Source organism: Scyliorhinus canicula, chromosome 18, assembly GCF_902713615.1.
Source record: "Scyliorhinus canicula chromosome 18, sScyCan1.1, whole genome shotgun sequence".
NCBI classification, from domain to species: Eukaryota; Metazoa; Chordata; class Chondrichthyes; order Carcharhiniformes; family Scyliorhinidae; genus Scyliorhinus; species Scyliorhinus canicula.
The window spans coordinates 42162361-42187147 of record NC_052163.1 but is presented as its reverse complement, the minus strand read 5'-3'; the positions used below and the strand labels follow the sequence as shown (position 1 = coordinate 42187147).

The window sequence follows — 24787 nt, the reverse complement described above, 5'->3', positions numbered from 1 at the left end:
TGGGAGTTCCATGGTTTCCTTTGCTAAAGCTAGCTTTTTATTCCAGATTTATTTCATTAATAATTTAAATTCCCCAACTCTCATGGTTATATCTGAACTCGTGCCTCTGAATCATTAACCCAGATCCCTAGCTTACAAGCATGTGACTGTACCCAGGTTGACAAGAGTAGATGCTGAGAGGCAGTTTCCCCTGGCTGTAAAGTCTAGACTAAGGGGTCACAACGAGGTCAGGATAAGAGGTCACCCATGTAGGATTGAGACGAGGAGAAATGTCTTCACCTAGAGGGTTGCGAATCTTTGTAATTCTGTCCAAAAAGCTGTGGATGTTTAGTCATTGAACATACTCAAGGCAGTGGCCAGTAGAGTTTTGGCCATCAAGGGATATTGGGATGGGGCAGGACGTTGAGGTGATCAGCCATGACCTTATTTAATGGCTGAAAGGCTCGAAGGGCTGAATGGCCTCCTGATTCTATTGTCTATCTTTCTATGTAAAACAAAGAGAAGAAAAGTTGTATAAGTCTCGAGGGGCAGGATGGCCTCCCTCACCTTCTATTTCTTGTGGGACATCCTGAGATCATGATAGAATGCTATCGAAATGGAAATTATCTCCTGCTCAGCTCCAGGAGAGCTTCTCAGTAAAACTGACTGACGACAACTCTTGACAACTGGCCCCAATTCCCGAACGGCAACAGGAGCCAACCATTCCAGTTGAACTGGTTTTCTCCATCTCAGAGAGATGTGGTGAAATGTTCTTATCATGTTAATGCCCAGTTACCCAGGGGAATCCACCAGCACAATTGAGGACTTGCTGAGCAATTGAAAGAGAGGCGGTTTGAATCTTGTTACTGAGCAGCTCCCTGTGGACCCGCAGAGGGGCTCGGACCCCTCAAGCTGAAGTGGGCTCCTTGCAACACCCCCACCCTCCCTCCAATCTCTGGGCAAAGCTTTGCAGTGGGACTGCCGGCCTCAGTAGCAGGAGGTGGGGAGGGGAGTGGCTGCAGGCGCCTGCATCAGAAAGCCGTGTGTGTACTGCGGCTGCCTCTATACCCAGCCCCCAAGAAACACAGGCAGACTTGGAGATGAATCAGCGAGACACGGAGTGGGAGCAGAGGACCGAGTGAGGGGCAGCCCCAGCCCCGGGGAGGGGACCCATGGGCCGCTACAAGTCTCTCCCCAGTGCCGGCAGATCAGGTGAGTTGGATGGCAGCAATCGAGGGCACAGCAAGACTCCGTTTAACCCCCATCAGGCTGCACACAAGGTCAGGACAAAGTGGCTGTTAGTGTTTTGATGCAGGGGAGAGCCCCTCTGCAGGAGATGGGCTCAACCTGCCCGTGGAGTTACTATCACGGCTGGGCGCTTATTATTTCTGAACTAGTTTTCTGGGGGAGGTATGTGTGTGTGTGTGTGTGTGAGAGAGCTGCGATTGGGGTTTGATGCGGCAGATAAATTGAGGAGGGAAATGAGGATGGTGAAAAGGGGGGAGGGAGAGTGGCAAAGGAATGAGTAGGGGGTGAGGTGGGTGCATGCATGGAAGGGGTTGGAGAGAGAGAGGGGGGATTATCTGAAACTTACTCTATGCAATAGAATGATACAGCAGAGCAGGTCATTTCGTCCATTCCGTGCCAAGCTCTTTGCAACAGTCCAACTGATCTCACCCCCTTGTTCTCCTGCAGTGGTACCAGTATTTATTCAATTCTCTTTCCAAACTTGCGATTGAACGAGCCTCAGGCAATGCATTCCTGACTGTGCAAATACACGCTCATTCTGCAACCGCCCCCCCCCCCCCCCCCTTGTCAATCACCTTCAATCTGTATCCCTCTGGTTAATGTTACTTCAGCCTTTGGAAATAATGTCACCTTATTTACTCTCTCAATTATCCATCAAATCTCTCCCTTAACCTTCTCGGCCCAAAGGAGAACAACTGAAATTTTCCAAAGACCATCCCCAGGATTGATGATGAAAAAAGCAATGCTTTCTGGAGAGAATAGATATTCTGATTAGCCCAGTCTATTGTGTGAGGCAATAGTTTACCCACACCTGAATTACTCTGAAGTGTTCATTAGGAGATTAATCTCTCTTTACCCCAACCAAATGGTCGCACAGTGGTTAGCACAGTTGTTTCACAGCTCCAGGGTTCCAGGTTCAATTCCTGGCTTGGGTCACTGTCGGTGTGGAATCTGCACGTTCTCCCCTTGTTTGCGTGGGTTTCCTCCGGGTGCTCCGATTTCCTCCCATAAGTCCCAAAAAGCGTGCTGTTAGGTAATTTGGCCCTGTTGCCTCACGGCACCGAGGTCCCAGGTTCGACCCCGGCTCTGGGTCACTGTCCGTGTGGAGTTTGCACATTGTCCCCGTGTTTGTGTGGGTTTCACCTCCACAACCCAAACATGTGCAGGGTAGGTGCGATTGGCCACGCTAAATTGCCCCTTAATTGGAAAAAAATGAATTGGGTACTCTAAATTTATTTAAAAAAAGGTAATTTGGATATTCTGAATTCTCCCTCTGTGTACCCGAACAGGTGCCAGAATGTGGCTACTAGGGGATTTTCACAGTAACTTCATTGCAGTGTTCATTTGTAAGCCTACTTGCGACAATAAAGATTATTATTATTACATGTCGTTAAAATCCAGACATATGCATCATCTTCCAGCTGTCCACTCTGGCGGGATCTTCCAGTTGTGCCGATGGCGCACCCCCGTCACGGGTTTCCTGGTAGTGTGTGGTGGATTCAATGAGAAATCCCAGCGACAGGTGTGAGACCAGACGATCCCGCTGCCTGGAAACATGCCGCAGGAAGGCCAGTGAATCTCGCCCCATGATCGTTTCCTACACAGCAATTCCCCGGGTTAGACTTCAAGTTCCCCCGACAGGAATTGAAAGTTGGTTACTTTAAAAATGTTTTAACTTGTTTAAATATCTGATTTAGGAGTGCACCCTGGCTGGTTTAGGAGTTTCCTTTCTGAACAGGTCATTGTAACAACCTGGATATGACAGTCCACCCAGATGTTAACTTTTTTCTTTTCTTTTTTATAAATTTAGATTACCCAATTCCTTTTTCCCAATTAAGGGGCAATTTAGCGTGGCCAATCAACCTACCCTGCACATCTTTGGGTTGTGGAGGCGAAACCCACGCAAACACGGGGAGAATGTGCAAACTCCACACGGACAGTGACCCAGAGCCGGGATCGAACTTGGGACCTCGGCGCTGTAAGGCAACAATGCTAACCACTGTGTCCCCGTGCTGCCCTCAGATGTTAACTATTAAGGACGAGGCAGCAAGGTGGCGCAGTGGTGAGCACAGCTGCCTCACGGCGCCGAGGTCCCAGGTTCAATCTTGGCTCTGGGTCACTGTCCGTGTGGAGTTTGCACATTCTCCCCGTGTTTGTGTGGGTTTCGCCCCCACAACCCAAAGATGTGCAGGGTAGGTGGATTGGCCACACTAAATTGCCTCTTAATTGGAAGAAATTAATTGGGTACTCTAAATTTATATATTTTAAAAAATAACCTATTAAGGATGGGGAAGAAGTTCCGTATGAGAAAACGAACTTGAAGGAAGCCTTTTGACATCTGATGGGAATTGAGGGGTGAGTGGTGATAGACAGAAATAACTGAGATTTTTTTTTTTTTTTTTTTCTTAAATTTAGATTACCCAATTATTTTTTCCAATTAAGGGGCAATTTAGCGTGGCCAATCCACCTACTCTGCACATTTTTGGGTTGTGGGGGTGAAACCCACGCAGACACGGGGAGAATGTGCAAACTCCACACGGACAGTGACCCAGAGCCGGGATCGAACCTGGGACCTCAGCGCCGTGAGGCGGTTGTGCTAACCACTAGGCCACCGTGCTGCCCTAGAAATAACTGAGATGAGGAGGAATTTCTTCAGCCAGAGGGTGGTGAATCTGTGGAACTCTTCACCGCAGAAGGTTGTGGAGGCCAAATCTGTCTTCATGACAGAGATAGCTAGGTTCTTGATTAATAAGGGGATCAGGTGTTATGGGGAGAAGGCAGGAGATTGGGGATGAGAAAAGTATCAGCCATGATTGGATGGCGGAGCAGACTCGATAGGCCGAGTGGCCTATTTCTGCTCCTATGTCTTATGGTCTTACAGGACCCTCATTATCCACTTTTCTTGTTACATCTTCGAAGAACGCCAGCAAATTAGCTGATGCTTCCTCTTGTGGGGCATTCTAAAATGATAGGTCATAATCTTAGAATGAGAGATAGCAAATTTAAAACAGATTTGAGGAAAAACTACTTCTCCCAAAGGGTTGTAAATCTGTGGAATTCGCTACCCCAGAATGCGGTGGATGTAGGGACAGTGAGTAAACTTAAGGTAGAGTTAGGCAGATTTTTAATTGGTACCGGGTTGAATAGTTATGGAGAACGGGCAGGGCAGTGGAGTGGAGGCCAGAATGGGATCAGCCATGATCACATTGAGGGTATTAGGCTTGGGAGGCTAAATTGCCTACTCCCGCTCATTGGTCATGTGTTCCAAGGAGCAGATCTCTGGCTGATTTTGAAATCCAACTCTTGGCCTGTAACATTGTAGGTAGCAGGTGAGGAACATATCAGCCATGATAGAATGGCGGTGCAGACTTGATGGGCTAAAAGGCCTAATTCTTCTGTTATATCTTATGAACTTATGAACTGATAGGTACTCTGGCAGGAAATCATTAGTGGTATTCTCCAGGCATCTGTACTAGAGCTTCAACTTTTCAACCTATTTATTAATGAAAAGGCAGACAGCTGTATTTCCAAGTTTGTGGATGACGCTAAGTTAGGTGGCACAGTAAATAATGCAGATGGAAGCAGATAGTTGTAAATGAGCATCAGTAGGTTCAGTGAGTGGGCCAAACAGAGGCTGATGAAGGTTAATATGTGCAGGCGGGAGGTCACCTACTTTGGACCCAAGAAAGAAAGTCAGAATATTTTCTAAATGGTGGTAGTGGAGGAGCAGAGATTTGAACCAATCGGTACAAAAAGCAATTCAAAAGACTTTTGGAATTGTGGCCTATCTATCGCAGGAGCTGGAACACAAGGGAGGAAATGATTTTCCAGTTGAGCACTGACCTCTAGTTCAGCTTTCTGTTCAAACCCCAGCTAGAGTATTGTATGCATAGAATACCTACACTGCAAAAGGAGGCCATTCTGCCTGTTGTGTCTGCACTGACCCTCCCATCCAATCAGCCCTATCCCTGTAATGTAATGTGCACAGCCCTGGACACTAAGGGGCAATTTAGCATGGCCAAACCACGTAACCTGAACATTTTTGAACCCTGGGAGGAAACTGGAGAAACCCAGGCAGACATGGGGAAAACGTACAAACTCCAGTCACGCAAGGCTGAAATCGATCCTGTGTCACTTCAGCTGTGAGGCAGCAGTGCTAACCACTGTGCCACCATACCACACTAGTTAGACCCGAGCTAGAGTCCCTTAATGTGTTCGGTTTTCCTGTCAGAGCCTAGCCAGAGCACTATATTGCATTCTCTTTTCCAGTTAAATACTAGCGGGAGCATTGTACTGTGTTCAGTTTGCTGGTTCATTCCTAGCGGGAACACTGTACTGTGTTCAGTTTGCTGGTTCAATCCTAGTGGGAGCATTGTACTGTGTTCAGTTTGCTGGTTAGACCCTAGCGGGAGCACTGTACTGTGTTCAGTTTGCTGGTTAGATCCTAGTGGGAGCACTACTGTGTTCGGTTTGCTGGTTAGATCCTAGCGGGAGCACTGTACTGTGTTCAGTTTGCTGGTTAGACCCTAGTGGGAGCATTGTACTGTGTTCAGTTTGCTGGTTAGACCCTAGCGGGAGCACTGTACTGTGTTCAGTTTGCTGGTTAGACCCTAGCGGGAGCACTGTACTGTGTTCAGTTTGCTGGTTAGATCCTAGCGGGAGCACTGTACTGTGTTCAGTTTGCTGGTTCATTCCTAGCGGGAGCATTGTACTGTGTTCAGTTTGCTGGTTAGACCCTAGCGGGAGCATTGTACTGTGTTCAGTTTGCTGGTTAGACCCTAGCGGGAGCACTGTACTGTGTTCAGTTTGCTGGTTAGATCCTAGCGGGAGCATTGTACTGTGTTCAGTTTGCTGGTTAGATCCTAGCGGGAACATTGTACTGTGTTCAGTTTGCTGGTTAGACCCTAGTGGGAACATTGTACTGTGTTCAGTTTGCTGGTTAGACCCTAACGGGAGCATTGTACTGTGTTCAGTTTGCTGGTTCATTCCTAGCGGGAGCATTGTACTGTGTTCAGTTTGCTGGTTAGACCCTAGCGGGAGCATTGTACTGTGTTCAGTTTGCTGGTTAGATCCTAGCGGGAGCACTGTACTGTGTTCAGTTTGCTGGTTAGATCCTAGTGGGAACACTGTACTGTGTTCAGTTTGCTGGTTAGACCCTAGCGGGAACACTGTACTGTGTTCAGTTTGCTGGTTAGACCCTAGCGGGAGCACTGTACTGTGTTCAGTTTGCTGGTTAGATCCTAGCGGGAACATTGTACTGTGTTCAGTTTGCTGGTTAGACCCTAACGGGAACATTGTACTGTGTTCAGTTTGCTGGTTAGATCCTAGTGGGAACACTGTACTGTGTTCAGTTTGCTGGTTAGATCCTAGCGGGAGCATTGTACTGTGTTCAGTTTGCTGGTTAGACCCTAGCGGGAGCATTGTACTGTGTTCAGTTTGCTGGTTAGACCCTAGCGGGAGCATTGTACTGTGTTCAGTTTGCTGGTTAGACCCTAACGGGAACATTGTACTGTGTTCAGTTTGCTGGTTAGATCCTAGTGGGAACACTGTACTGTGTTCAGTTTGCTGGTTAGATCCTAGCGGGAGCACTGTACTGTGTTCAGTTTGCTGGTTAGATCCTAGCGGGAGCATTGTACTGTGTTCAGTTTGCTGGTTCATTCCTAGCGGGAGCATTGTACTGTGTTCAGTTTGCTGGTTAGACCCTAGCGGGAGCATTGTACTGTGTTCAGTTTGCTGGTTAGATCCTAGCGGGAGCATTGTACTGTGTTCAGTTTGCTGGTTCATTCCTAGCGGGAGCATTGTACTGTGTTCAGTTTGCTGGTTCATTCCTAGTGGGAACATTGTACTGTGTTCAGTTTGCTGGTTAGACCCTAACGGGAACATTGTACTGTGTTCAGTTTGCTGGTTCATTCCTAGCGGGAGCATTGTACTGTGTTCAGTTTGCTGGTTAGACCCTAGCGGGAGCATTGTACTGTGTTCAGTTTGCTAGTTAGACCCTAGCGGGAACACTGTACTGTGTTCAGTTTGCTGGTTAGACCCTAGCGGGAGCATTGTACTGTGTTCAGTTTGCTGGTTCATTCCTAGCGGGAGCATTGTACTGTGTTCAGTTTGCTGGTTCATTCCTAGCGGGAGCATTGTACTGTGTTCAGTTTGCTAGTTAGACCCTAGCGGGAACACTGTACTGTGTTCAGTTTGCTGGTTAGACCCTAACGGGAGCATTGTACTGTGTTCAGTTTGCTGGTTAGATCCTAGCGGGAGCATTGTACTGTGTTCAGTTTGCTGGTTAGATCCTAGCGGGAGCATTGTACTGTGTTCAGTTTGCTGGTTCATTCCTAGCGGGAACACTGTACTGTGTTCAGTTTGCTGGTTAGACCCTAGCGGGAACACTGTACTGTGTTCAGTTTGCTGGTTAGATCCTAGCGGGAGCATTGTACTGTGTTCAGTTTGCTGGTTAGATCCTAGCGGGAGCATTGTACTGTGTTCAGTTTGCTGGTTAGACCCTAACGGGAGCATTGTACTGTGTTCAGTTTGCTGGTTCATTCCTAGCGGGAACACTGTACTGTGTTCAGTTTGCTGGTTAGATCCTAGCGGGAACACTGTACTGTGTTCAGTTTGCTGGTTAGATCTTAGCGGGAGCATTGTACTGTGTTCAGTTTGCTGGTTAGATCCTAGCGGGAGCACTGTACTGTGTTCAGTTTGCTGGTTAGACCCTAGCGGGAGCATTGTACTGTGTTCAGTTTGCTGGTTAGACCCTAGCGGGAGCATTGTACTGTGTTCAGTTTGCTGGTTAGATCCTAGCGGGAGCATTGTACTGTGTTCAGTTTGCTGGTTCATTCCTAGCGGGAGCATTGTACTGTGTTCAGTTTGCTGGTTCATTCCTAGCGGGAGCACTGTACTGTGTTCAGTTTGCTGGTTAGATCCTAGTGGGAGCATTGTACTGTGTTCAGTTTGCTGGTTAGACCCTAGTGGGAGCATTGTACTGTGTTCAGTTTGCTGGTTAGACCCTAGCGGGAACATTGTACTGTGTTCAGTTTGCTGGTTAGATCCTAGCGGGAGCATTGTACTGTGTTCAGTTTGCTGGTTCATTCCTAGCGGGAGCATTGTACTGTGTTCAGTTTGCTGGTTAGATCCTAGCGGGAGCACTGTACTGTGTTCAGTTTGCTGGTTAGACCCTAGCGGGAACATTGTACTGTGTTCAGTTTGCTGGTTAGATCCTAGCGGGAGCATTGTACTGTGTTCAGTTTGCTGGTTCATTCCTAGCGGGAGCATTGTACTGTGTTCAGTTTGCTGGTTAGATCCTAGCGGGAGCACTGTACTGTGTTCAGTTTGCTGGTTCATTCCTAGTGGGAACATTGTACTGTGTTCAGTTTGCTGGTTAGACCCTAGCGGGAGCATTGTACTGTGTTCAGTTTGCTGGTTAGATCCTAGCGGGAGCATTGTACTGTGTTCAGTTTGCTGGTTAGACCCTAGCGGGAGCACTGTACTGTGTTCAGTTTGCTGGTTAGACCCTAGCGGGAGCACTGTACTGTGTTCAGTTTGCTGGTTAGACCCTAACGGGAACATTGTACTGTGTTCAGTTTGCTGGTTAGATCCTAGTGGGAACATTGTACTGTGTTCAGTTTGCTGGTTAGATCCTAGTGGGAGCATTGTACTGTGTTCAGTTTGCTGGTTAGATCCTAGCGGGAGCACTGTACTGTGTTCAGTTTGCTGGTTCATTCCTAGTGGGAACATTGTACTGTGTTCAGTTTGCTGGTTAGACCCTAACGGGAACATTGTACTGTGTTCAGTTTGCTGGTTAGATCCTAGTGGGAACATTGTACTGTGTTCAGTTTGCTGGTTAGATCCTAGCGGGAGCACTGTACTGTGTTCAGTTTGCTGGTTAGATCCTAGCGGGAGCATTGTACTGTGTTCAGTTTGCTGGTTAGATCCTAGCGGGAGCACTGTACTGTGTTCAGTTTGCTGGTTAGATCCTAGCGGGAGCACTGTACTGTGTTCAGTTTGCTGGTTCAATCCTAGTGGGAACATTGTACTGTGTTCAGTTTGCTGGTTAGATCCTAGCGGGAGCACTGTACTGTGTTCAGTTTTGAAAATGAAAATGAAATATCGCTTATTGTCACAAGTAGGCTTCAAATGAAGTTACTGTGAAAAGCCCCTAGTCGCCACATTCTGGCGCCTGTTCGGCGAGGCTGGTACGGGAATTGAACCATGCTGCTGGCCTGCCTTGGTCTGTTTTCAAAGCCAGCGATTTAGCCCTGTGCTAAACCAGCCCCATGTTTAGACGTGTCACCTCAGGAAAAAGCCCTTTTTCACAGTGGATATCTGGAATTCGCTGCTCCCAAAGGCTGTGGATGCCGAGGGGGTGACACCTGTATCTTTCAAGATTCAGACTGTTATTCTGTTGTGTAATGGATTGTAACTGATACTGCACCACATAATTTTGCCCCAAATGGCGCAGTACAGTGTAGGGGACTACAAAACAGAAATTGCTGGGAATACTCAGCAAGCATCACTTGAGAAAGGAACAGAGGAACATCTGACTTGGGACCAGGAGTCAACAATTTGGCTCTTCAAGGATTCAGTAAAATCCTGGCTGATCCGGTTGTGGTCTCAGCTGCACTTTCCAGTCTGCCGCTCATAACCTTTGAATCCCTTGCCTATCAAAATCTGTCTCAGTCTGTCTTCAATAAATTCAATGACCCAGATTCCTTAACTCTTTGCAGAAGAGAATTCCACAGTGATCCTCTGAGAGAAAACACTTTCCCTCATCTTCCGTCTTAGAAGGGAGACCTCTTTTTATTCTTTCATGGAATGTGATTTTTCTCAAGCGGTGTCCTTTGGTTCCCAAGCTCACAGTTGACACCTGCAACACTTACTCTGTCTGTCTCTCTGTCTTCTCCCCCTCTGCGGAAGCTGTCTGATCTGCTGAGTATTTCCAGTATTTTCAGTTTATTTCAAGGTTTCCAGCATGTGTAGTGATTTGCTTTAACATTAGGTGATGGTTTCTGCTGCAGGGGCTTGTGGGAGGCTGGGGGGGAGGGGGGGGGGGGGAGCATTCTTGTTATCTTTGTCCTGAAGTGCTTACAGTCTCAAATTCATCGATAATCTCCCAATCTAAAACTGAGGTTTCCGGGTGAACCAATTTAATTTTTGCAGTAGACCAAATTGAAATGGCAGAGACAGAACGCTGGGTTTGATCAAATGGTTACAGCAGACATTCATGCATTGCCCCCCGCGGACAATCACGCCCTCCTTGATTCATCCCCGACTGGCATTCTAGCAGTGTGGATATTTGGTATCAACACACCAAATGTGAGGTCAGCATGGTGGCGCAGTGGGTTAGCACTGTGGCCTCATGGCACCGAGGTCCCAGGTTCGATTCTGGGTCACTGTCCGTGTGGAGTTTGCACATTCTCCCCGTGTTTGCATGGGTTTCGCCTCCACAACCCAAAAATGTGCAGGGTAGGTGGATTGGCCACGTTAAATTGCCCCTTAATTAGAAAAAGTGAATTGGGTACTCTAAATTAAAAAAACAATTTTTTTAAAAACACACCAAATGTGTGGAAGCTCTGTTCATCCTCTCCCTTAGCTGCCACCAGCACTGAGAGAGCTAGTCATGGCTCAGATAACAGCACTCTGGCCTCATCTCAGATCTCAATCAAGAACCTCAGCACATAAGCTAAACTGACCCTGCAGTGCAGCTCTGCTGGAGTGCTGCAGTGTCATCTTTCAGTGTCATCTGTAGATGAAAAACATTGGGGTACAGTACTGGTGGGGAAAGGTCTGTCTCCGTACAACACTGGGGTGCAGTACAGGTGGAAACAGGTCTGTCACTGTACAACACTGGGGTACATACTGGTGGAGACAGGTCTGTCACTATAATACTGGGGTGGAGACAGGTCTGTCACTGGGGTGCAGTACAGGTGGGGAAAGGTCTGTCACTGTATAACATTGGGGTACAGTACTGATGGGGAAAGGTCTGTCACTGTACAACATTGGGGTACAGTACTGATGCGTACAAGAAGTTAAACTGGGACTCCATTTATGTGAATGTAAAAGATTTGCTGGCACTATTTAATGGCAAGAGGAGTCTTGGCCAACATTTGCTCCTCAACACACACCAACAGAAACACAATAATTAGCACAGGGCTAAAAACAGACCAAGGCAGGCCAGCAGCACGGTTCAATTCCTGAACCAGCCTCCCTAAACAGGTGCCAGAATGTAGCGACTAGGGGCTTTTCACAGTAACTTCATTTGAAGCCGACTTGTGACAATAAGCAATTTTCATTTTCACAAGTAGGCTTACATTTACACTGCAATGAAGTTACTGTGATAAGCCCCCAGTCGCCACACTCCGGCACCTGTTCGGGTACATTGAGGGGAATTCAGAATGTCCAAATTAGCTAACAGCACGTTTTTCGGGACTTGTGGGAGGAAACTGGAGCACCCGGAGGAAACCCACACAGACACGGGGAGAACATGCAGACTCCGCACAGGCAGTGACCCAAGCCGGGAATTGAACCTGGGACCCTGTCGCTGTGAAGCAACAATGCTAACCGCTGTGCTACCGTGCCACCCATTTACACAGTTCGGAATTTTAAAAAAGTTTTTAAAAAGGAAACAAAGCACTGAGATTATTGCTGGATCAGTAGAATTGGAAAAGCAAAATTAAACTCTCCACATCAACAATATGGAACCCCTTCGTAATTACCGTGACTTCCATCAATGCTCCTCACTCATTTTGTTTTTGAGAGGATCATGTGCCAACCAGTTTGACCTTTCCTAATGGGTATAACCTCTCAGATGATAAACAGCCCCATGAAACTTTGACACCTTCACTCACCAGTGTCTTTATGGAGACTAGAGGGTGAGATTCTAACTTGCTCAAAACCCCATTCACTGACACAATGTTATGGTTGGGGACCCTGCGGAACTCTCCACGGTCCTCCAAGTGTAACTTAATCGAGATTCGGTCCAAGGGTAGCATAACTTTTTTTACATTTCAATTCTATCCCTTTAAAAATAAACCCTGGTGCTTCTTTTCAAGGTTTTATAGAACAGTACAGCACAGAACAGGCCCTTCGGCCCTCGATGTTGTGCCGAGCAATGATCACCCTACTTAAACCCACATAACCCGTATACCCGTAACCCAACAATCCCCCCATTAACCTTACACTACGGGCAATTTAGCATGGCCAATCCACCTAACCCGCACATCTTTGGACTGTGGGAGGAAACCGGAGCACCCAGAGGAAACCCACGCACACACGGGGAGGACGTGCAGACTCCGCACAGACAGTGACCCAGCCGGGAATCGAACCTGGGACCCTGGAGCTGTGAAGCATTGATGCTAACCACCATGCTACCGTGAGGCCCCCCATGCTACCGTGAGGCCATAGTAACCTGCGTCAGTGAGTTTAATGTTTGTGTCCATCTGCCCCTGTCCCATTTGCTACTCTACCCCATTTAGATTCTCATGGGCTGTGCCCTCTTTATGCCTCCTCCCAAAATTAAGCAGCTCACGGGTGCTTCCAGTTAACTATAGGAAATTTAAACAACATGTAAAAGGCCAAGATTATAACCTAACCATTAACGTCCAAGTAAATAGATCCAATAGGATAAATATATTAAACTGAGTGGTGCAAGATCATAAATAAACATTTTTGGAGATTCAGCAGGTAAAAGAGATCAATAAATAAGTGACGTACAAGTGATTCACCATAGAAGAGAAAATAACAGTACTGCGAGTGTGCTGATAATGAGGCTTACCCCAGATTCCTGACACATTCCCAACTCCGGAGGAATTTCCCAGGGAGGTGGGTGATCATATTCGAGCAATTAAGGTCATTTTGCTCTGGCAGTGGTATGTTACCATGGAGACCGGCCCCTCACATCATGTTACTCCCCCTTTCCCCATCCTCTCCCGAGTGGAGGTCAGCAGCTCAAACAAAGGGGCAGCACGGTAGCATGGTGGTTAGCATAAATGCTTCACAGCTCCAGGGTCCCAGGTTCGATTCCCGGCTGGGTCACTGTCTGTCTGGAGTCTGCACGTCCTCCCCGTGTGTGCGTGGGTTTCCTCCGGGTGCTCCGGTTTCCTCCCACAGTCCAAAGATGTGCGGGTTAAGTGGATTGGCCATGCTAAATTGCCCGTAGTGTCCTAAAAAGTAAGGTTGGGGGGGGGGGGGGGTTGTTGGGTTACGGGTATAGGGTGGATACGTGGGTTTGAGTAGGGTGATCATTGCTCGGCACAACATCGAGGGCCGAAGGGCCTGTTCTGTGCTGTACTGTTCTATGTTCTATGGTGGCCTCCCAGAGGCAGGCCAGAGGCCATTGGTGCAGCTCCGTGCCCCAATGCCTGTCCGTGGGAGTGAAAGGTCGCAGCCCTGTCCATGAATAACCCAGTGGAGGGTTTCCCTCCATCCCAAGGGTCCTACTGGCTTTGAGCCTCTTTAATCATTATTTCCGGAAAGCAGCCAAGGGCCCCTCCATGGTGAGGTGCCCTCAGAATCGCCTACCTGCCTCAGCGGTATCCATCTCTCCTGCTGGGGACACCAACCTGACATCACTGTGCACTGTCTGATTGGGCCTCCAACCCTTTATAGTACAGTGTGTATGGATGCAGACAGTTAGGAGGCCCCCTGTGGGAAGGTTGGCTAGTGTGTACTTTGAGGACCCCCTAATAATGTAACATCAGGATCCCAATGCCCTGCTGAAACTCCAGCTCATTGAGCGAATGGAGAGACAAAAGGGAGTGCGAGGAATATCAGGATAGTTTACTGCAGAATACAGTCTTATTATGCAGAGAAATTCAGGCAAAAAGAGGGCAGAGTGTATGACTGACAGAGTATGGGGAGCCATGGGGAAGAGAAAGGATGAGACACTGGTCATGGCCAACAAGTCCAATGTGCCTGCTACCTGTGAGAAGACAGAGAGGATACATGCAGAGGGTAGTCACAATATCACTGTGGCACTGTGGGGGAGGAGGCAGTAATAATAATAATAACAATAAGTACAAATTGTGAGGGGATACAGAACAGAAATGTCGTTGTAGAGGATTCAGTAATCTAGGGTATAGATATTGTGCTTTGTATTGTAATCAAGACTCCCAAAGGGTGAATGGCCTACCCAGGCAAGCTGCCTCCTTCTGTGTTCAAAAGGTTTCAATTATGCCAATGTCCCACTCCTGCTGAAAGAGGATAGGATTGTAGTAAAGTGTGATGCATTCTTCAGTCAAATAGCTGCTCACATTCACTGTCCAGCTGCTATATGAGGAGCACCACAATTAGAGACCCAAGGAGGATGGGCAGCAGGAAACGAAGAGTTGGTGAGTAGGATGGGGTGTGTGTGTGAAGGGAAGATGAACTAAAAACAGTGAAGAGAAGGAGTGGGTTGATGGAAAAACTGCATGAGCTGATTGATTTTTCTGGTAATTCAGCATTTCAAAGTACAGGTTGATATTTACAGACCTCCAGCTTTGACCCTCTGAGGTATCTGAACTTTCCTTATCTTCGGATCAAAACGATGCCGATGACACACTCGGACCTTTCCTTAAATGATTGTTACAAAGTAGACATTTCAGTTGATAATTTCCAATAGATTTCAGGCCCTCTATCACTCTTCCCCGATTCCCCCCTTCTCCCCCCTCGCTGCACTGTATCCACTCCCCCAATCGTATCCCCTCCTCCAATCGTACCCCTCCCCTAATTGTACCCCCTCCCCTAATTGTACCCCCTCCCCTAATTGTACCCCCTCCCCTAATTGTACCCCCTCCCCCAATCGTACCCCCTCCTCCAATCGTACCCCCTCCTCCAATCGTACCCCCTCCTCCAATCGTACCCCCTCCTCCAATCGTACCCCCTCACCCCAATCGTACTCTATCCCCCAATTGTACACCCTCCCCCCATCGAACCCCTCCCCATGTACCCTTTTCCTCATCGTACCCCCTCCCTCCATCGTACCCCCTCCCCATCGTACCCCCTCCCCCATTGTACCCCCTCCCCCATTGAACCCCTTCCCCCATTGTAGCCCCTCCCAATTGTACCTCCTCCCCCATTGTACCCCCCTCCCCCCATTGTTCCCCCTCCCCCCTTCATACCCCCTCCCCATCGTACCTTCTCCCCATCGTACCTTCTCCCCATCGTACCCCCTCCCCCATCGTACCCTCCATCGTACCCGCTCTCCCACCGTACTCCCATCCCCATCATACCCCCTCTCCCCATCGTACTCCCACACCCATCGTACCCCCTCCCCATCATACTCCCTCCCCCCATCGTACCACATCCCCCCATCATATCCCATGTCCGCAATCGTAGCCTCTCCATCCATAGTAACCCATCCCCATCGCACCCCTTCCTCACAATTGTACCCTGCAATTGTAGCCCCTCCTCTAATTATACCCCCTCTCTCCCCATCGTCCCCCTCTGCCCCCATCCACCCTCTCATCCGCCCTCTCCTGCCCTCACCCATTTCTTCCCCCACTCTCACCCGCTTCCTCCCCTGCCTTTACCCGCTTCCTCCCCCGCCTAGCCCTGTTTCCTCCCGCATTTCTCCCCCACGCAGACAGTGTGCTGGTACTGAGAGCTAGTAAAAGTCTTGATGCTTGTTTTCCCTGTCCATCCTGCCCCCAGTGGTTTTGAGCAGCAGCATTGCTGGAATGATTAACTGGTTGCAATGTTTGAGACATTTCACAGAGTTCCTTGCCTGTGAAGTGCTTCTGAATAATTGAGCTCTTATCAGCTTGTGGCTGATGTTACAAATGCAAGGTTTAATAAATTGTTATGTTTTTGACTGTTTTTTAACTTCTGGCAAAATTGAGGAGTGAAGGGGGTCATGTGACCTGTTCTGAATTCTAATGCTGACAAACCTGGATGGTTCAGTGGTTAAAGATAAAAGGGGGCCCAGGTTGTCTTTCTGGGAAGAGTGTGCAATGTGTTCACCTTTGTAGATAATTTCAGGAGCAACGGTGTTGACAATGGATAGACGGTTGGCCTCTAAAGTCAAAGGCAGGTGTTGATAATGTTGGGTTTATGATTCGTCTATTTACTTTCAAGATAGAATGAAATTGGGAGTTTAAAACATAACTAATCAGCATTTCCAACTGGATACAAGGCCCCTGTGGTTCACATTGCCATGGAGGTGGGCTTTGAGAGGAGAAGGGCGCATAGGAAGCCATTTTAGGATTTGAATACAAGGTTCTCCTAAACATTATCCCTAAATTTCACAGGCAGTTCAGTCTACCAGGATCTGACCGAGAAAGAGGGAGCAGATAGAGGCAGCAAGTCTCAGTGGTTCACTGCATAGGAATGTGGCTGGGAGTTCAAGCTCAGATTGAAAATACCAAATCTGTGAGGATTTAAAAACAAGGCTGGATGATTTTCCCAGCTTGTGATAGACGGAAGATCTCCACTAATACTCTCCATGAAGGACAGTTTTGGGTCAAATGTTACCAAGTTGGTAACGGAAAAGTAAACCCTTGGAACAAAAAAAATTACTTTGGGCTGGGTCTGAGAAAATCAATGTCTACTTAAGGGACAATGTAAAATATAACATGGAGTGAGAGATTTTTGGTTATTTTCAATGTTTACAGAATCACAGTGCCTAAGAGGCCCGTGGCCCATCAAGTCTGCACTGACACGTGAAAAACACCTGACCTGCCTACCTAATCCCATTTACCGACACTTGGCCCATCGCCTTGAATGCCAAGTGTTCATCCAAGCCTCTATCAAGGGGTAGGTGAATGAAATGAAAATGAAAATCGCTTATTGTCACAAGTAGGCTTCAAATTAAGTTACTGTGAAAAGCCCCTAGTCGCCACATTCCGACGCCTGTTCGGGGAGGCTGGTACGGGAATCGAACCGTGCTGCTGGCCTGCCCTGGCCTGCTTTAAAAGCCAGCGATTTAGCCCAGTGTGCTAAACCAGCCTGTACAGTATACGTTGACTACAAATTAGTGTTTAATCAATGTCACTTTTAGTTTGTTTTTACTGGGCAGCACGGTGGCACAGTGGTTAGCACTGCTGCCTCCGGTGCTGAGGTCCCTGGTTCGATCCTGGCCCTGGGTCACTGTCTGTGTGCAGTTTGCACAGTCTCCCCATGCCTGTGTTGGTTTAACCCCCACAACCCAAAACATGTGCAGGTTAGGCAGATTGGCCACGCTAAATTGCCCCTTATTTGGAAAAACATAACTGGCTACACTAAATTTTTTTTTAAAAATAGTTTGTTTTTGTTATGGTAAAAGTTGTAAAACTTGAATTCTTGTCATATGATCCCTTAAGTTGGTCACTTTGAATTTGATCACCTACACGAGAATGTAACTGTACAGGACAGTGGCCAGAATGCAGCTCGAATACCTGGTCCAATTGTTGTTACAGAGTCATCCGGTCTCTGTGGGAATGACTTACAGACTTAACATGGTATGGGGCACATGCACAGACTGGCCATGTTGGGCCAGTTGAATTGGTAGTGGGTTTGCTCCTGATCAGGGGTCGCAACAAACCTGCACCCTCAATTTAGGATCTCTATGCATTTGGAGCAGGTGGCAAAAGTGTGTTTGGGTTTGGTGGAGCATGAGGATTGGGGTTATGGGTTGGAGAAAGTATCAGGCCGAGGGTTTGGATTTTGAGTTGAGGTTCAGGCAGCGTTTATTGAACAGAGGGTTAAGATTTGGGCAAGACAGTAATAAATTCCTTACTGAGGTTAGTTTGTGTGTGTAATTCTCACACAATGAGAAGATTAATACATAGATCGGAGCTCAAAATACCTTAAATAGTGGAAAAGGCAGTTCTGACATTGCATGTAAACATCTCAACTTTGGTGAATAAGAAGAAATACAGCGACTCATAGCACACGTGAATAAGGTTAGCAGACGTGAATATGGTAAACATTTTCAGGAGCTCCTGGGCGGGTTCTGTAAGCTGAGATGTCAGCCGACCCATTTCCTCTTTGGCGGTTGACTGGCGGACTGAGTAGCCTCAATTTTGTTCGTAGTAAATGTGCCATTGGGCCCCTGAATCCTGTTAACATGGTCCCCATATCCCAAATGTCTTTGTCCAGTGGATCATAAGAAATAGGAGCAGAGGTAGGACATTGAACCTGCTCCACCATTTAACAATATCATAGCTGATCTGATTGTGGCCTTAACTCCATTTTCTGGCCTGTCCCCCAAACTCCCTTGTAGGCTAAAAGCCTGTGTAACTCAGCTTACAATATATTCAATGATGCAGCCTCCACTACTCTCTGAGGAAGAGAATTCCAAAGTCAAACAACTCCCTGAGAGAAGAGATTCCTCCTCATCTCCGTGTTATATGGGAGACCCTTTATTTTAAAACGGTGCCTCCTCATTCTAGGTTTCCCCACAAGAGGAATCATCTTCGCATCATCTACCCTGTCCAGCCCCTTGCAATCCTCTGTTTCAATAAGATCACCTGTCGTGCGTCTTAACTCCAATGAATACAGGCCTAACCTGTACATAAAACCGCCCTGAGGCTGCATGATTGCTTTAAGATCTTTTAAATGTCCCGCTGATATTCTTAATAATAGATTCTAGCGTTCATTGCTCTACCTTATTTTTATTATTCATGGGACATGGGCATCACTGGCTAGGCCAGCATTTATTGCTCATCCATAAATGCCCTTGACAAGGAGGTGGTCAGCTGCCTTCTTGAACGGCTGTGGTCCATGTGGTATAGGTATACCATTCCTCATAAGACAAACCCCTTCATCCGAGGAATCAGCCTCATGAATCTTCTCTGAACTGCTTCCAATGCAAGTATATTCTTCCTTAAGTAAGGAGGCCAAAACTATATACACAGTACTCTCGGTATAGTCTCACCAATGCTGTGCACAGTTTTAGCAAGGCTTCCCTATTTTTGTATTCTATCCCCCTTTCAGTATAGACCAACATTCTATTTACCTTCCTAAATACTTGCTGTATCTGCATGCTAATGTTTTGTGATTCATGTATAAGAACACCCAGATCCATCTGTCGTGCAGCATTCTGCAGTCGCTCTCCATGTATATAGTATTGTGCTTTTCAAATTCTTCATGCCAAAGCGGATCATTTCACATTTTCCCACATTATATCCATCTGTCATTTTTTATAAATTTAGTGTACCCAATTCATTTTTCCAATTAAGGGGCAATTTTAGAGTGGCCAATCTACCTAGCCTGCACATCTTTGGGTAGTGGGGCGAGACCCACGCAAACACGGGGAGAATGTGCAAACTCCACACACACAGTGACCCAGAGCCGGGATCGAACCTGGAACTTTGGCACTGTGAGGCAGCAGGGCTGATCCACTGCACCACTTTGCTGCTCTACCTGTCAACTTTTTGCCCACTCATTTGACATGCCTATATACGTTTGCAGACTCTTTGTGTCTTCCTCACAGCTTGCTTTCCTACCTATCTTTGTATTGTCAGCAAAATTGGCTACACTTTTGTCAAGTGCTATTCATCCTAGTCATTAAAATGATCAAAAATCGTTAGGCCCCAGCACTCATCCCAGTGACACCCCAGTTGTTAAGGTTGCCAACCTCAAAATGATTAATTTTCCCCAACTCTTTTTCTTGCTAACCAATCCTCTATCCATGCTAATATATCACCCCCAACACCATGACCTCTTACCTTGCGTATTAACCTTTTATGTGACATCATATAACCTTTTGGAAATCCAAATACATTACATCTACTGGTTCCCCTTTATCCATCCTGCTTGTTACATCCTCAAATAACTAATAAATATGTCAGGCACGATTTCCCTTTTCATAAAACAATGTTGAGGCTGCTAGGTTGTTTTATGACTTTCTAAATGTCCTGCTGCTACCTCCTTAATAATAGATCCTAGCATCCATTGTTCTACCTTATTTTTATCATTCATGGGACGTGAGCATCGCTGGCTAGGCCAGTATTTATTGCTCATCCCTAATGCCCATGACAAGGTGGTGGTGAGCTGCCTTCTTGAACGGCTGTGGTCCATGTGGTGTAGTGCACCCACATTGCTGTCAGAGAGGGAGTTCCAGGACACAGTTCCAACTCTGAACAGCGTGTGACTGGAAGAAAAACTTGCATGTGGCGGTGTTCCCATGTGGCCTTGCCCTTTGACGTAGTAGTGCTTGTGGTTTAAGGAAGCGTTGTCAAAGAAATTATTAGCTGGTTCATCCTGATTGACTTTTGAACGTTTGGAAGGGAGAGTTCATTTTTAAAATAAATTTAGAGTACCCAATTATTTATTTTTTTCCAAATTAAGGGGCAATTTAGCATGGCTCAATCCACCTAACGTGCACATTTTTGGGTTGTGGGGGTGAAACCCACGCAGACACGGGGAGAACGTGCAAACTCCACATGGATATTGACTCAGGTTCGGGATTCGAACCCAGGTCCTCAGCGTCGCAGTCCCAGTGCTAACCACTGCGCCACCGTGCCGCCCCGAAGGGACAGTTCTTAATAATATCTCATTGACGAATGAATTCTAAATCCGAACATTGAAACATATCGCAGAGTCAAATTCCTGGAATATCCTCCCTAACAGCACTGTGGGCGTACCTACAGCTCAGGGGGGCAGCACGGTAGCATGGTGGTTAGCATAAATGCTTCACAGCTCCAGGGTCCCAGGTTCGATTCCCGGCTGGGTCACTGTCTGTGCGGAGTCTGCACGTCCTCCCCGTGTGTGCGTGGGTTTCCTCCGGGTGCTCCGGTTTCCTCCCACAGTCCAAAGATGTGCGGGTTAGGTGGATTGGCCATGCTAAATTGCCCCTAGTGTCCTAAAAAATAAGGTTAATGGGGGGGTTGTTGGGTTACGGGTATAGGGTGGATACGTTGGCTTGTAGGGTGATCATTGCTCGGCACAACATCGAGGGCCGAAGGGCCTGTTCTGTGCTGTACTGTTCTATGTTCTATGTTCAGGGGCTGCAGCGATTTAAGAAGGCAGCTCACCACCACCTCCTCAAGGGCAATTAGGAATGGGCAATAAAATGCTGACCTAGCCAGTGACGCCCACACTCTGTAAATTATTTTTTAAAAATCAGTTAGTATCCGTGAGTTGAGATCCAGGGGTGATGGTGCAGGGCCAAAAGCTTGGCCAAAGAGGTAGGTTTCAAGGAGCGTCTTAAAGGAGAAAAGGGAGGTAGAGAAGCAGAGATGTTTAGGGAGAGAATTTATAGAGCTGAAGGCCTGGGAAGCTGAAGGCTCAGCCCCCAGTGATGGAGCAATTGTAATTGGAGACACTCAAGGGGCAGGATTGGAGGCTGACAGAAGAGATTGTAGTTGGAGATGGACAAGGATGAAGCCACAGAGGAATATGAAAACAGGGATTAAACTTTAGATGTGGTTCCGAGACTTCATGGTAAAAACCTCAGCAGCCCATGGTAACAAAGTGCTTCCTAAGAGCGTTCCCTCCTATTCACAAGAGGTGGTCAAGCCCCTCAGTAGTGGCTGGGCTGTGAGATGAATGCTGATGTTTTAGTCAGGCTGTGAAGCAGGCAGGGTGATTCAATTAACTAATGCAAAACCTGGATGTGTTTAATATTCCAAAAGGGTGTTGGATTTCAATTGCTAATTTGCTGAATGCAACATTCAAACGACCTGATTCAGTCTGCCTGCCCTTCAAAACTCAAGGTGCTCATTTTCCTAAAGTGCCCAGGAATTGAGTGTCTGCCAGGCAAGGCGGCTGCACTTAAGCAGCGCTTCTGAGTCAGGTCGCCAGTCTCCTTGGATTGTCGAGATCAGGGTTACCAAATTGTGGTCCCTAGCGGAACCCTAGGTCCAGCAGTTTTAAATGTGAAAAGAAGCTGTCCTTCTAGCTCACCCAAATGGAGGTGGGTTTTCACACTGCGTTGGCTTCTGATGGACACACTAATGAACCTATCAGCAGCCAATGCAATGAGTAACCAGCACCTGTTGGATGAGCTGGAAATACCAGCAGTCACTTAAGCCACATCCATGGGGGAGAGAGGTGAGTGTGTGTATGTGTGTGAGAGGTGAGTGTGTGTATGTGTGTGAGAGGTGAGTGTGTGTGTGTGAGAGAGAGGTGAGTGTGTGTGTGAGAGAGGTGAGTGTGAAATGAAATGAAAAATGAAAATCGCTTATTGTCACGAGTAGGCTTCAATGAAGTTACTGTGAAAAGCCCCTAGTCACCACATTCCGGCGCCTGTTCGGGGAGGCGGTTACGGGAATCGAACCGTGCTGCTGGCCTGCCTTGGCCTGCTTTCAAAGCCAGCGATTTAGCCCAGTGTGCTAAACAGCCCCTGTGTGAGGGAGGTAAGTAAGGTAGGTGAGTGGGCACGTGTGAGGGAAGTGAGTGTATATTTGAGAGAGAGTTGAGTGTGTGTGTGTGTGAGAGAGAGAGAGAGAGAGAGAGAGAGTTGTGTGTGTGTGTGTGTGTGTGAGAGAGAGAGAGTTGAGTGTGTGTGTGGGAGAGAGAGAGAGAGAGAGAGTTGTGTGTGTGTGTGTGTGTGAGAGAGAGAGAGAGGTGTGTGTGTGTGTGTTTGTGAGAGAGAGAGAGTTATGTGTGTGTGTGAGAGAGAGAGAGAGTTGAGTGTGTGTGTGTGAGAGAGAGAGAGAGTTGCGTGTGTGTGAGAGAGAGAGAGAGTTGTGTGTGTGTGTGTGTGTGAGAGAGAGAGAGAGAGAGTTGAGTGTGTGTGTGTGAGAGAGAGAGAGAGTTGTGTGTGTGTGTGAGAGAGAGAGAGAGTTTTGTGTGTGTGTGTGAGAGAGAGAGAGAGTTGTGTGTGTGTGTGTGTGAGAGAGAGTTGTGTGTGTGAGAGGTAAGGGATGGGCAATAAATTCTGGCATAGCCAATGACGCCCACATTCCACAAAGGAATTTTAAAAAAAGAGAAGATTTGATAGATTAGGAATATAGAGACAGTTTCCCAATTCTCAGAGTCCAAAACTAGAGACCATACAAAATGATTACAATACAGAAGGATGCCATTCGGCCCATCATGTCTGCACCTGCTTTCCGAATGAGCAATTCATCTTGTGCCATTTTCCTGCCTTCTCTCCATAATTCTGCACGTACTTCCTCTTCAGATCACAGTCTAATTCCCTTTTCAATGTTTCCATTGAATCTGCCTCCATCACACTCTCAGGCAGGGAATTCCAGACTTTAACCAGTCACTGCCTGAAAAAAAATTCTCAAGGGCACTTTTGCTTCTTTGACCAGTAATTTCAAATTTTGCTCCCCCCTCCCCCCACTCTCGATCCTTTCACGAGTAGGAACGGTTACTCCATGTTGACCTTATCCAATCTCTTCCTGATTTTGAATACCTCTATCAAATCTCTTCTCAGCTTCCTTTCTCCAAGGAGAACCGTCCTAACTTCTCCAATCTATCTTCACAACTGAAGTCCTCCATCCCTGGAACCTTTATCGTGAATCCATTTCTGCACTCTCTCTCCAATGTTTTCACGTCTTTCCTGAAGGGCGCTCTCCAGAATTGGACACAATAATCATGCTGAGGCCGGTTCATATTAGATAAATTCCATTGGGAATTCAGGAGAAATATCTTTACCAAGACAACGATGGTGTTTGACCTCAATTCCACTTTCCCGCACATTCCCCATATACCTTCACTCTTGGGGATGGGCTTTCCCTCCCAAATCAGGAGCGCAGAGTCAGGAAAATCCCCTACTCTGCAAATTTGACTCTGGAGAAAGCGCGCCAGATTTCTGGATATTTATTCCCAAACAATGATGTTAATGGGAGTCGGGTCCACCACCCCCAGAAAGAGTGCAGAGGCAGTCACACGGGCTTCCGGGCGTGGAGGCAGGCTGTTTAACTGATCCGCCACGGTGATCTGGGACTTCATCACAGTTATAACATAAACAAAAAACAGCCTTCGCCCCTCACAAACCCTCACCAATTCCCCCCCCCCCCCACACCCCATCCCCCCACACAAACACACTTGCTATGCCACATCTATGCAAACTCATTCCTGCAATAATAATAATAATGATAATAATAATCTTTATTGTCACAAGTCGGCTTACATTAACACTGCAATCAAGTTACTGTGAAAAGCCCCCAGTCGCCACATTCCGGCGCCTGTTCGGGTACAAGGAGGGAGAATTCAGAATGTCCAATTCACCTAACAGGCACGTCTTTCAGGACTTGTGGGAGGAAACCGGAGTACCCGGAGGAAACCCACGCGGACATGGGGAGAACGTGTAGACTCCACACAGACAGTGACCCAAGCCGGGAATCGAACCTGGGACCCTGGCGCTGTGAAGCCACAGTGCTAATCACTACGCTGCCATTCTTGCCTGTGTATCGCCCATCATAGCCCCTATGTCAACTTCATGCCAACTGATGCCAGCCCATGATCCCCATCCACCACCCTTTATTTTACAACCTTCATGCCAACTCACCCAGTATCCACCATTGGCAGACCCTCAGGAGACATGTGGGATGAAATAAAATAATGTTCTAAACGTCTGTTACAGACTTCACTTTTTAAAAAATGACTGTGATTCATAAAAAACACATTCAATACATTTAAATTCCTTCCACTACTTAATCCCCTCATAAAAACAAACAATTTTTTCAAGTACTTAACCTTTTATGAATACAAA

At 47.2% G+C, this 24787-nt stretch overlaps 1 protein-coding gene across 6 annotated transcripts in view; it reads left to right on the top strand.

Annotated features, from left to right (window-relative positions):
- Positions 1 to 796: 796 nt before the first annotated feature.
- Positions 797 to 24787, top strand: part of LOC119953294 (epsin-2-like) — a 101664-nt gene continuing 77673 nt past the window's right edge. For 2 of the 6 annotated variants that reach the window (XM_038777410.1, XM_038777409.1), the window contains exon 1: positions 803 to 1191. In XM_038777410.1, the coding sequence (XP_038633338.1) occupies positions 1152 to 1191 (40 nt within the window). In that variant the 5' untranslated portion in view covers positions 803 to 1151. Of the gene's footprint in view, positions 1192 to 24787 lie in introns of all 6 variants that reach the window. The other 4 variants (XM_038777416.1, XM_038777415.1, XM_038777411.1 and 1 more) reach the window with 4 other exon arrangements.